General features: G+C 34.7%; 1 protein-coding gene across 1 annotated transcript in view; it reads left to right on the forward strand.

The window, feature by feature from the left end:
- The window catches only part of CAMK2D (calcium/calmodulin dependent protein kinase II delta), a 165,627-nt gene that overhangs the window by 91,276 nt on the left and 61,261 nt on the right, over nucleotides 1–13,090 (forward strand). Inside the window, exon 4 of the mRNA XM_085309449.1 lies at nucleotides 9,938–9,992. Within this exon, the coding sequence (XP_085165575.1) occupies nucleotides 9,938–9,992 (55 nt within the window). The remainder of the gene's footprint in view (nucleotides 1–9,937; nucleotides 9,993–13,090) is intronic.

Raw genomic sequence — 13,090 nt, forward strand, 5'->3', positions numbered from 1 at the left:
AAAGTACTCCGTCTTTCCAGCAGATGCTGATGGACTAATTTTGCTTGTCTAATTAGCATGTTAGACTTCGTACACTAAGTGAATTCCAGTTTTTCGTTCAGTCTTTTATATCACTTCAGTTTCTTGAATTGATAAATAATAATGAATCTTGGCAATTGATGAGCTTCCAAACATAGTGACAATTTCAGAATAACTTGTCTAAATAGCTGGCTTGTTTTAAGTTGAAAGTTAAGCCCTTCTTTCAGAAAAGTTAAATATATTGCATTCCTCCATTAAACTATTCCACGTGAGTTTCAGGACGTGTTAATTTTAATTAATATAACATTTCTGTGTTATAGCTTTTCCTTTTATTAGCTAGTACTCCATGCAATTCTTGCATAGATTCTCATAATCTATTTTCTGATACGTTTTAATGAGTGCTCAAAAGATGAAAAGATGTTGATGCTTAAAGCATCAACACTGGCAGCTGAGATACCAGTTTGCTCTCAGCAAAAATTTGTGTCAGGTTTTCCTTTAATCCATGGAGTTAGGCTTATAAGGCTTACCATGATCACATTTGTAAGGTTGTTTTTGTTGTGTTTGTAAATATCTTGTTAAACTTAAAAAATCAGTGGGTTACAGAGATTAAATGGAAAAGAGGAATTAGCCTAACTTTGAAATACAGGATTTCTAGTAAGTCATGGGATTTTATATTTAATGAAAACATAGAGATATGTTTTCTTTACATTTTAGTGTACTTTTTTCTCGAATGTATAGAGTTTTGCTATTTTTTTATATGAATATTTAAAAGCGTGTTACTCTAGACGTTCCTGTTAGCTTCAAAGATTGTGATGAGTATTCTTCTCTGTATGTGTGTGCATGTACGCACATACATGCCTACATTATGCACTAGAAAACACGAGAAAGCTATACATTTTAAAAAAGTGAGTAATTACAACTATTTTCCCTGAAAACTGCTAATGTACAGTAATAGGTTTTGGAATACTTGTTTACATTATTTTAAAAATTAGTTAATTTTGTTTAGGCTATTTAATTTTTAGCAGCTAATTTTCTGATTTTTAGGCCAAATCAATTTCTTTATTTTAAGTTTCTCCTGTTGGCAAACTCTTAGTGTGCTGAAGTTTGTGTAGAAATTAGACCAGAAGATTTGTCTGTACTTACAAATAACTGTTTAGATTTGACAAATTGCTTTATCTTTCTAGGGAGTTAGCAGTGCAGTGAGCTCCTTCTGATCACAAAATATTCTTTTTCTAAAGAATTCTATCTTTTCTTTTTTCTTTGACATTTCCCACAATATGCATGTTTCTTAGGATATTTATCATCTTATTTATGTCCTGTTTAACATGGCAGTCTGAATCCAGCAGGAATGAAAAGAAAGTTTCTTTTTTTCGCTCATACCAAAAGAGTTAGTAGGTTAAAGCCATATGCTTTGATACTACCTTGTTTTACTTATTTTCATTTCAAATTTTGGTCTCATCGATATCTATTTTGGGAGTCTGTATTTTCTATATAGCATGATTCTTTTACCAAAGCTAATAGTTTGAAAACTGACTTCTACRCATGCATTAGACTTGAGGGGTTTTAATGAAAGCAGTGAATATAAATATTTCTGGCATTTAATCAGGATACAGAAGTTTATTGTGTGAGGGCCTTGGTGGGAGGGTGCTTGTCACAAACGAATGTTTTTAGTGTGTAGGGCATTTTCTTCATGCTAGCTAATACTTTATTTTATAATACCCTGGGGACAAATGCAGTCTTCCCAATTAAAATGCCTAATTATTTTTCCTATAGTTTTTCATTATACTTGTATATGAGAGCTTAAGTGGGTTTTTCACAAGTTGTTGACCCTAAATGACCATGCACTTGCACTATAATAAAAAATTGTTTAGTTTTTTGAAAGAATTTGGAAGCTGTATAGCACTCATTCATTCATTGTTGCTGAATATAGACTTGTTAATAGCACCACATTGTTGACTTGCAAAAAGCAGTGTAATGATAGTAAGTATTACAGTGTGCCACTTATGTGTTTAACAGCATGGGAGAGGATTATTATCTTAGATGCACAAAGTGTTATGGTATGTTTAATTTCTTTCAAAAATCAGCTGGCCTTGAGTGTGTGTACTATACTATTCTTATCAGATTAATCTCTAAATATTTCAGATTGCTTAGATAACAGCTCTTAATAATATTTGTAAACTTCTTTCCACTGTAACTGAGTAGCCTTATTGTATAGGGCTGTAGGCTGTTACGGTCTTAGAAGAGTAGTGTTGGAAATGAGGCAGGATAGTGCCCAAGTTCGCTGCCCGGATTTCAGACTCTGTGAGCTCCTGAGATGTGAGCTGAGGGAAAAGGACACTTCTCACATGCTGAGGAACATTGCCAGTTGCTTATGGTGAGAGTTAGTGCTTTTCTGTGACTTGGGCATCCCTCTTCTCGTTCTTGAGCAGAAGATGCAAGATCTCTGTTCCACACGGCTGCCAACTGTTTCACTCCATACGTGGGATGTATCTGCACTGTCTCTTCTGTARTCGTAGTTGAGCTTTCAACCATTTGACTTGAGTACTGGGTGTTAGTCTGTTAATCGTAGCAGAAATTCAGTGTAGATTATCTGAGTATTTATCTGGCTTTTTTATCAGGTTTGTCTGATATTTATAACTGGTTGCTTTCAGAGAATTATCTCATCTGGACAAGATAATGACTGTAGGAGCTGTAGCCGTAGCAGTGGCTACAAGATAGACTTAAGAAGTAGGTTTTTTATTGAGTTTAATGTCTGGATGCTGAAGTCATGAGAGGCATGCACCACTGATTTAAGGAGTTTGCCTTTAGTAGCATGGATTATTTATACCATGTATAAAAGAAGAGGAAGTAATGACAGTGAAGGAAAAAAGCAGAGCTTAGGAATGAAGTTGCAGTGAAGATTTTTGCAAGGGAGCAGAAAGCAGATGTCTGATCAATGTAGCAGCAGCACTCTTGAGCAGTGGTTCACAGACTTTTGCATCTGGAGCTCTGCTTCCATATACAATTCTGTGCTTATCATGCTTAGCCTGGGAACTGTGCATCTAGACTAAAAGCTATAAGAAGAAGACCTCAGTCTCAGTTGATGGCACTGCTGTAATGGCTCCTGTGCTGCTTTCTGTGGGAGTGTGTGATTAAATTCTACCAGTAGCTTTATTTTCCTTCCCTTGTAACCATTGACTTACTTTATAGAGTAGGAAAGATGACAAAGGGTGACTTTGGCAGAAATATGTAATTCCTAACAGTGCTGAGACACTGCAGATCTTTCACTTYGCAGAAAAGCAGTTTTGCTGAATGTGAGGCATTTTCTGTCAGAAATGRAAGCAGAAAATGCTTATAGCAAGTGTTTTGATACAGAAAAGTGAGCAGGTCAAATACTACCAAAAAACCATTTCCTGGTATACCTTTCCAGGGATTGATTGTGTTTTTGTTTTACCCCTGTATTTTCAAATGCAACAGCTTATCCCATGCCCAAACAGATATCAATTCACTGAGAATCCAAGATTAAAATAAATCATTCAATTAAATTAATTCATAAAGTAATTAAGTTCATTTTAAAAGACTTTTTTTTCCAATAAGAGTGAAAGATCTGCTTAATCATTTTTTAATACGCTTCTGGAATTGAGCTTATGTGGAAAGCATGTTGAAAGTATGTAGAATTCTATTTTACATTTTTTCTTTAAAGACAAAGTCCAAAAAAGAGATAACAAAATTGTTTGTTGCCCATTATAGCAAGCAGTATTCTGTAGAACAGATACAAAATACTATAGTGAAAAACAAAAAGTCAAATACAAAGGTCATTTTATTTTTCACTTTCATTGGAGCTTGCCCAGACTGGTGACTAGGTACAAAACCAGTAAGAGTTCTCCATTAAATTATTATAACCATTATCATAGAGTGGTAACTAGAAACCATCTCCTTCAGATGAAAGTTAGTGGTGAAGCCAAGGAAAAATAGTCCTGATTTTTGTGGTTTTACAGTTATTTTTCAAATAGAAAAATCTCTGTGCTCCCTGACTTCCTGTCAAGTGTTTCAGGTTCTTTGCTGAAGCCTTTGTGTCAAAGTTTTGTTTAACAACTTGTCTGCAACCCAGAGGGGAATGTCTATACCAGTGGCATAAAAAAGGGGRAAAAAAACGTCTTGTGTGCTTTCCACCATATAATGTGACTGTTCATGACAGCACTCATGAAACACCCAGGGACTACCCAACTCCAGTTAATGATAATTAGGTCTAACTGCAGTCTTTTCAAAAAAGGTAAGTGGAGCTGTTTTTCACTGTTGAATGCTTTTTGTTTCTGAAGAAATGGGGATTGCAATGTGGGTTACTGRTTGGAGTTCTTTTATGAAATTAGTAATTTTTGTAATTGCTCTCTTTTAGTTTGCCTTACCTGAATCCTGCCTGATACTTTTTCGTAAAGAAATGGATAAGTTTGAATTGAATACACCAATACTTTTTATAATGAATCACCTCTTAAGTTGTTGCAAATGGCTTCTCAAATTGTCGCCACTACGTACATCCCTTTTCTAGTGGAAAGCTGAGTTACTGACTGCATGCACACAGAATGCAGTGCAATGGTCTGGGCCATACTGGRTTTGCCTCTCTGCTGTTGTGCGCCCTCTACTCCAGATTCCCAGGCTGTGTTATCTTCACCAGAGATTTTTCTCCTCTGTCCATGAATATTTAGGACCTTCGTTCACCTAGCAGGTTAAATGGCATATAGCTGTATTTGAGCCGACAAATCCAAAATAGCAATTGCCAAAAGACAGTTTTGATCTTCCCTGGCTGCCACAGGCAATCAYAGGCATGTGATCCCAATTCAGAGAAGCATTCATCCTTTCTCACTTACATGAGTCAGACATTTGGGGGAGGAAAAAAGAGAAAGAACACGATCCTTGAAGAATATATCTCCACTGACAGATCAGACCAGAGTTTGGCTAGTAGGAAAATAGCCTTACTAAGCTGAGAAGCATTGTCCAACTTCTCAAACCCCAATCCCTTTCAAACCAGAGGAGAGGTAAAGTTCTGCATCCTTCTTTTAGATGATAAAGTTAGAACGTCTCCTGTTTTATCAGGCGATGAAGCTCTAGAAGCCTCTTCATGTAACACTCTGCTGTTCTGCTTAGTAACAGGAATGTGACAGATACCTCTATCCAACATAAAACTTGTACTCTTGGCTCTGACAAGGTGCTTTTCTTCTCTGAAATAGTAAGAATAAGCTACTGTTGTATGTGGAGCTACTAACGTCTATGTAATGTAACTATGTAATGCCTGTAATAGTATGTCTATTTCAGTCTGTATAAATATTAAGTATTTACTGTAGGCTTATRTGTAGCTACTCCTTGCAGTGCAAGTGGTAGATGCAGTTGTTTATTAAATAAATAAATAAATAAAATAATTTTTAAAAAGGTTTTGTGAATCTCCTTGAACAAAAAGCAATGAAATGCATTTTAGGCTTCTCCTATGATTTTGTTACTTCAGGGTCACAGTTTTAAAACTACCGTAATGACTCTTGGAGCATGTTGGCTTCATTCTTACCAAGGAAGTGACTTTCTCATAAATGCATGCAAGAAAGTTGTTCTGCGTTAAAAATAGAGTGATAATAAAAGAATATAGTCCATTGCTTCATCTGGTTGCCAGAAAATCTATGGTGGAGCAGTGGAAAGAGTGAGCCATGAAAGCTGAGTAAGTATATTTATGGTTATATGATGTTGAGTGTTCTGCAGTCACAAGCTCAGAATTTTAATACCTGTCTGTTTTTAATACCAAAGTAGTATTTTTAAGTTGATTTTCATTTCTAAATTTTAAGATTTAATCTTTCTCTCAAACCTCTTTAAAGAATTGAAACAATTTGTTTTTTTTAGAAGCTACATAGCTGTCTGAAGTCTGGCACCAAGTATTTTGCCTGGCGAGAATGGTCTGGTAACTCTTGATATCCATGACACTGGAAATTTAATATAAAGACTTGTGTGTGTCAGAGTASATTGTTCTAAGTAAACAGCTAGGAGAGGAATGTTACTTTGAATCAAAAAAGTGTTTACAGAAAAACTCTACTTTGATTTATTTACTAATCTATTTCAGAAACATAAGGGTTCTATCAAAGGATATTATTTGCTGCGTATTAAATTTTTAAAAGTTTGCATAYGCCTTTCTGGAAAAGTTTAAAAATGTACTGGCTGTCTTCTACAAGTCACTATTTTAGGGTTAGGCTGCATCTCTGTGACATATCCAAGGGCCTATAATAATTCTCATTGCTAATTTCTGAGTAGTGATTCACCGGTAGTATCTTTGACACTACTGTATGAAGTAGTGCACTCAAAAGCAATGCTACCGAAGTATATATGTACACTGTGGTATATTTAAAAAAAAATCTTAATGTTGCCTGTCTGGTGATAAGCAAGACTTTTTTGMGGTATCCATCTGAGCTTGTAGTTCTGGGATATTATTCTAGGCTAGTACTTGACTTCTTATCCCAAATTTGGTCTGCTTTAAGAAGCTGACATTTGGGGGTATTGAAGTATGAACTCACAGACCTCAACCACAAATAAAGGTCTTTAAATAAATAAAGCATGAGTAAATAATAGAGTGATATTCCCTAAAGGTACATTAAAAATGCGCTAACACAAAGATCTGGAAGATTCATATTTCTTCTGTTGCTATGTTGTTAGTATTAGATTAATCATTCTTACACTTCGTGTTTTCGCTAGCTTTTTAACCAGTTACWTTTTACACTTTTCAAGTATTATTTGATTCTTATTTTCTAATCTATATGTCCCTCTAATGCCTATAAAAATAATATGTTTTACCATAGCTGCAACGTATCACCTTCATACTGAAAGCTTGTGGTTTGTATAAAGTAAGAAAAGTCTTGAGTACAGAACCAGCCAAACCCACAAATTCTGATTTAGACCTACTTGGCTCTTCAGAGTCATCACAAGCTCTGGGCAGCAAGTCAGCCAAGAGCTGGTTTTCTCTTCAGTATTGTGTAAACACAAGATGTTTCCTTGGACAAAATATTGCTAAGAAAAAAGACATGTTTGTTTGATGTTTTTTTTAATGTCATGTATTGCCTGAAAAAGAATTAATATTTAAAGCTACCGTCTGAGGAAATCTAAAAATCCTTCACTTGCACTATCTTCATCAACTTAGTTTTGTAAGTAAAGTGGTTTTAGGGTAGCCTGACATTTTATTTGGTTCCATAAATGATATCGTTATGGATCAAACCACTGACAAATCTTTCACATATTGTAAGTTTGCTTTGGATATTGCTATTTCATTTCATGTAATTAAAAATAAAAACCCAGAACACATGAATTATTTCATAGTTTTACGCTGATGTGATTTAAATTGTTAACAAAATTTAAAGTGAAGGCTCTACAACTGACTAGTGCATTTCTGGGGGGAACTTTCTTATATCTCTATATACATATAGAGATTCATACAGATATATATAAAGTGTGTGTATGTGTATATATATGTGTGTGTGTGTGTATATATATATGTAGTATCTAAATAAGTTATATATGGTTATAATCATTAAAATACTGCTTAACCTATGATTAGCACTAGAAACACTTAAAGACTGTTTCCAAAACATGATATCTCTTTGCTTCTGGAAAGTCCTCTCAAGTAGCTTCCCTTTATCAGAAAATTGTTCCTCAAGACAATTTAATGAGAGGCAGTTATCTTGCTGAGCTGTTAGATCCCCAAGCTGTCGTTCCTTTTCTCTTCCTGATCATCTTTGCTACGGAGCTTTGTTGCACCCTACAGATGTAGGTCTGGCTCAGCACCTGAGCTGGGCAGGGTGTAGAGTCCCTTCTAAAAGCCTTTCAATGTGGTGGTGGCTGCTACTGTGGAAATTCAGCACTGATTGGCAGCCCTCAGTCTGCCAGTAGATTTTTCTCTGTCATTCTTCACCTCTAATGTGGTTGAAGTGGATGGCAGGTAAGAAGATTAGAGGAATATAGAATATAATAAAAATATGAGTGGGAATATAGCATATGGTTACCTTTTTGACACCATTTAGAAGTGTCAGCTAAAAACAGAAGTTAGTGATGGAGTCAGGCAGTTGTTTGATGCAGCCAGCTTTATTTACAAAAAGAAATGTGTGCCTTAACAAAGTCTGTCAGCCATTTAGTTAGAGCTTGCTTTTTTCTCAGACTGATGAAATTAGTAATTCTGTAGGCTTTAGTTCCCTCACGATTTCTCATCTAAATTCCTATKCGCAAGTTTGTGCTGTACCCTTTATGAGAGCAAGTGCCAGGACATTGCTAGTGAATTCCTTACTCAGTATAATTCCTTTTTGTGAGCAACTTCGCCTGTGTCTTGGAGCTTGATGGTTTTATTTATCTAACTATCTGGTTACATAAATGAATATAACAGCGTTTTAAAACTTAGGCCAGTGTTTAATCCCATGCTTTCAAGAGATCTAACTAAACTTAGAAAAGTGAGCTTGTCATTCTCAAGATTTCTTCTCTTGCTATCCTGACCTTTTCTTGGTCTCTCATGTACAGACATCCCACTAGGAAAWTACACTATTGATGGGTACAAGGGCTGAAACAGTGCATGGCATCAGCATTTTATGGAGTCTGTCATATGAAAATATTGATATACTCTGAATGTCCTTCCTTTTTGCATGGTTGTGTTGTAATTTTACTTAAGGAGTCTTGATAGGAAATTTGGACTTGAAAATAGGAAATTTGGACTATTCCTAATGGTATAATACTGATTTGGTTGTTACACAGTTGTCTTTATTTCATAGGGTGGGGATGGGCAAGCTTTTTTTTAAATTGTTTTTAAGAGAAGTATAAATGACAGTCACACCAAGTTGTTTCATATTTCACCAGCAAGTATAGTGTATTATTATTTTGAGAAGAAAGATAGTTCTAGTGAACAGAAAGCTAACTTTCAAAAGTACTGTATTTTTATACAGCAGCTTGGTTTATGTGTTAGGGTAACTTGACTGAGTGTGTTAGGGTGAAATTAATTATTGACTGGGCAGTTAACTTGTTTAAATATTTGAAATGAATTGACTAAAACTACAGGGATTTAAATAAAAGATTTAAATAAAAGATTAAGGATATGACAAGAAAATCAAAATGCTCTAGGGGACTATAGGCAACCATTTTATTTTTAATTTAAGTTCTTTTTTAATTATTACTTAAGAAATCTTGAACCAGTAACTGAATGTATATATTTGAATTCTAATTTTTTTTAATATAGTCAGTTACTTTTGGTTTGCAAAGATGCAAACCAGTGAATGCCTTCTCTTGTAAAATCAATATTTATTGTCTCATTATGGTGTTTGTTATAGTGCTTAAAGTATTCATTCTGCTGAAATCTGTAATTACTTGACACTTTTCTCCTCACTTTATTTACAACTTCTAAGATTTAATGCGGCTGAGAAAACAGTTTTATGACATTAAGAATATAGATTAAGATAATAGAAGTCCAGTGACTGGAGACTCCTGTCATGCTATTTAAAAGGTCAATTGGTGATTTTACCTAGGGAAAAAAGTTTAATAATATTAATATAATATATTTAGATGATGACTTATTGTGGTTTTAGTACTTGTTTAGTCATGATTCAGCATAAAGGGTAAAGAAAAAGTGTTGTGTGTGTGTATACGTGCATACATGTAGGAGGTAATAGGAAATTACTTCAGCACGCTTCTGTGACTTAAGAAAAGCAAATCACCTTTAAAATAACTGTAGAATGAGCTGCATGTACAGTCATATGGAGTCATTGTTTATCTCCACCTTACGAAAAAGATAATTCTGAGGGTAGAGAATTTTGAAAAGCAGATGAGAACATGTACACCAGCTCCACAAGAAAATTAAAATCCCTCTTCCCTCCCACAAAATGAAAGACAGACATAAAAGATGACTGCTTTTTTTTTTTTCTTTTTTTCCCTCCTTTAATAGTGCGGCTTCATGACAGCATATCAGAAGAAGGATTCCATTACTTAGTCTTTGACTTGTAAGTATGTTTTGCATATGTACCGTTTGGGGGATGTGGTATTCAAAACGTTTAGACATAAATACAACTTTTAGATGTAGTCACAAGATAAATATATATTTTTGGTGCAGTGAGTTGGGCAAATTGAAAACAGAGCTAGAAGGACAGATAAACTGTTGTTAATTACCATGGGTAAGAACTGATATTAAGTGTCKATTTAAGAATTCCACATTAAAAATTTTGAATAAGTAGGGCTATGGTTGAAGTGGATTTAAATGTAAAATGTAGGCATGTAAGTAAAATCTTGGCATGATACCTGCCAAAGTAAATGTATGACTCATAAAAAATAATTTGCTGCAAGCTACTTGTCCAGTGAAGGAAACATAAGTAAACATGTAGAGAGGTTGTTTCTTCACRGAATATCTCCATTGCTGGATTGAAAGATAAGCCTGATTTTCCTAGAGARAAAAGGTCTATTTGAGTATTTTGTTTCTGATTTATGTTTTACTGATACATAGGATTACTTTAATTTTGACACCAATCAGAATGTAAAATGGTCAGCATRTAGAAAGGAAGCTTCTTTCTTATTTCTCATTTTGTTTCAGGAATCTGAGTGCTATGAGCTGTTCATAATAGTGTGTGTGTGTGTGTGTATGAGAAAGAGAGAGAAAATGTATTTTGTTGAACTGGAGCTTGTTTCTTTTAGATAATGCTATTTGCTGAAAGAAAGGGTGCTCGACAACATAAAGTATGTGTAACAGGCACTTAACTTGAAAACAAAATTAAAGCTCTGAAGTTCTTCATTCTTCCCCAGGAAAGACTAGATTTCCATTCACGTGAAAAGTTACGGCTTTTGGTTCTGAGTACAGGCAAACATAAATAGGTCAGAATTTTCTTGCAAAGTTGACTTATTTAAATAAAAACAATCTATTTTAACTGCAGATCTTTGCAGGGCTGCTTATGAATGTGAATTCTCGTCCCTCTCCCCTCTGAGTTTTTTTAGGCCCAGCATGGTTTTGTTTGTTAAAATGAGAATATATTATTTCTCCAGGAACTGTGAAATAATTTACGTTGAAGCATGCAAACTGAAATATTCACATTCAATGTAAGTGAATGGTAAAGAAGAGATTAGAAACTGAATCTTCCATACACAATTGAGTGCTTTCACCTTCAGATTACATTTTGGTTTGTATTCTGGCTTAGTTTTTGATTAAAAGAAATCTGTGAAGAGCTCTTCAAGACCAGACTATGCTAGCAATACAGAAATACTAAATAGAATCATAGAATCATAGAATTGGTAAGGTTGGAAGGGACCTCTGAAGATCATTTAGTCCAACCCTCAAACAAGAGTGGCCCGTAAGAGGATCGAACCCGTGACCTTAGCATTATTAGCACCACATAGGTAGTCTTGTCTGCAGTAAAGGAATTCAGGGTTCAGTACTCTGATCTGAACTGGGCACAATGTGAACTTTTGTCTGATTTTTAYGTATCCCAGGTAAGTGCTCTGACTATTGGGTTAGAAATGTTCTAGGCTGAAGCATAGCACACACACTTGCTCCCTGTATGCACAATTCTTTTGTTTTTTGTTTTTTTAACTTGGGGATATCTTTCTATGTAAAATTGGAAAAAATGTTCTTAAACCTGAACATTCSCAGGAAATGAATGTGGAATTCTTAGTTTTAGGGACAATATCCTGCTATAAACTGAGAGGATTTTCATTTTCTGCAGTGCTATGTACTGTTAGGAACTATGGTCTACTGTAATTGCACTTAATGCGCTTTTGCCTTAAATTGTATACATAATGCCAGACATATCTCAGGAGGTTATGGTTGCAGTGTGGGCTAGAAGTCATTTAAACAACATCAAAGTCATAGATATCAGTATTTATATCTTGATTATAAGAGAACAAATAGAAGACCATATTCTGCAATAGTGCTAACATAAAAGTAATATATAACTGAAAGATACTGTCTTGCCAAAAAAAAAAATAGGTTCTCTGCCAAGCATTCTGCGTTGGACTGGAATTTCCTTTATTTCACTGTCAGTCTCATTCATAATAAACATATGTATGGACTCATACATATACCCTTCATCTAGAGCAGTCCATGTGGTTTTTCTTCACTCTCTTTAAGAAGGCTTCAGCATATATACACAGCTCTGTCTTGGTCATGTGGTTTTGGTGTTCTGTCAAAATGAATTATTTTGCAAAAGAGAAAAAGTCTGAAGTGGTAGAGGTGGTAACTGTACTGACTGGTAGCTATCTTTGAAAAAGCTATGTGACACATTCTTGAAGAAGTTTTGCCTAGTTAATAGGGGTGACTGTTTAGTATTAATTTTGCTTGCGAACTAAGAARTGTTTGCTTCAGTATTCACTAATACTGATTAATGAAACTTCATTTTTTTACCTGAATTTATATGTGCTTCAGTGGCTTATTTAAATGTACATGAAAGATCTGTCACAAAAAAGACACTGTAAGTACTACTACTTTAATATGAAGACCAGATATATGCTTTTATTTATTTTTTTTCAACTGGAGCTTGATTGTGGTGTAACACTGTCATTCCACCCACACATACCATCATGCCTTTATCTTAATTATTTCTTTCAGACTGTGTGGGATTCAGTACTACTGTTTCTTTAGAAATTCCCTTGAGACTGCATCCCACGTGAGAAAGGGAAGGGGAAGAGTGCTTTTCTTTGAATATGAAGAAACATGATTGTCACTCTCTATTTTCAATTTCTAATAATCTTGTTAGAATTAATGTCATAGAGATGTCTGCTATCTGAAGAAAAAGCCTGTTGCCTAATTTGTGTTCCTCACTGATAGTTTTACTTCATCTGGAGGGAGGAAAAAAAAAGCAATTAATATACCTTGTTACAGGCATGCATTTGGGAGAAACGTTCTAATCTAAAAATGAGGAGGTGGAAGTCTTTTAAAATCCACATGGAATATACACATTCAGGCATRAAAAATGTGCTTTCTTAGTTTTCTAAGTTTTCTAAAATGAAAGTTTTTTCTATTTGCAATATAGGGATGTTCCTGTGAGAATTGCTGCRTATGAAAGGAATAGATGCTCATAAGTAATGTTTTGACGTGCCGTGCACATTTTATACCTTT

Source organism: Rhea americana, unplaced genomic scaffold (genome assembly GCF_003343005.1).
Source record: "Rhea americana isolate MKP2758 unplaced genomic scaffold, rheAme1 scaffold_106, whole genome shotgun sequence".
Classification (NCBI taxonomy): Eukaryota; Metazoa; Chordata; class Aves; order Rheiformes; family Rheidae; genus Rhea; species Rhea americana.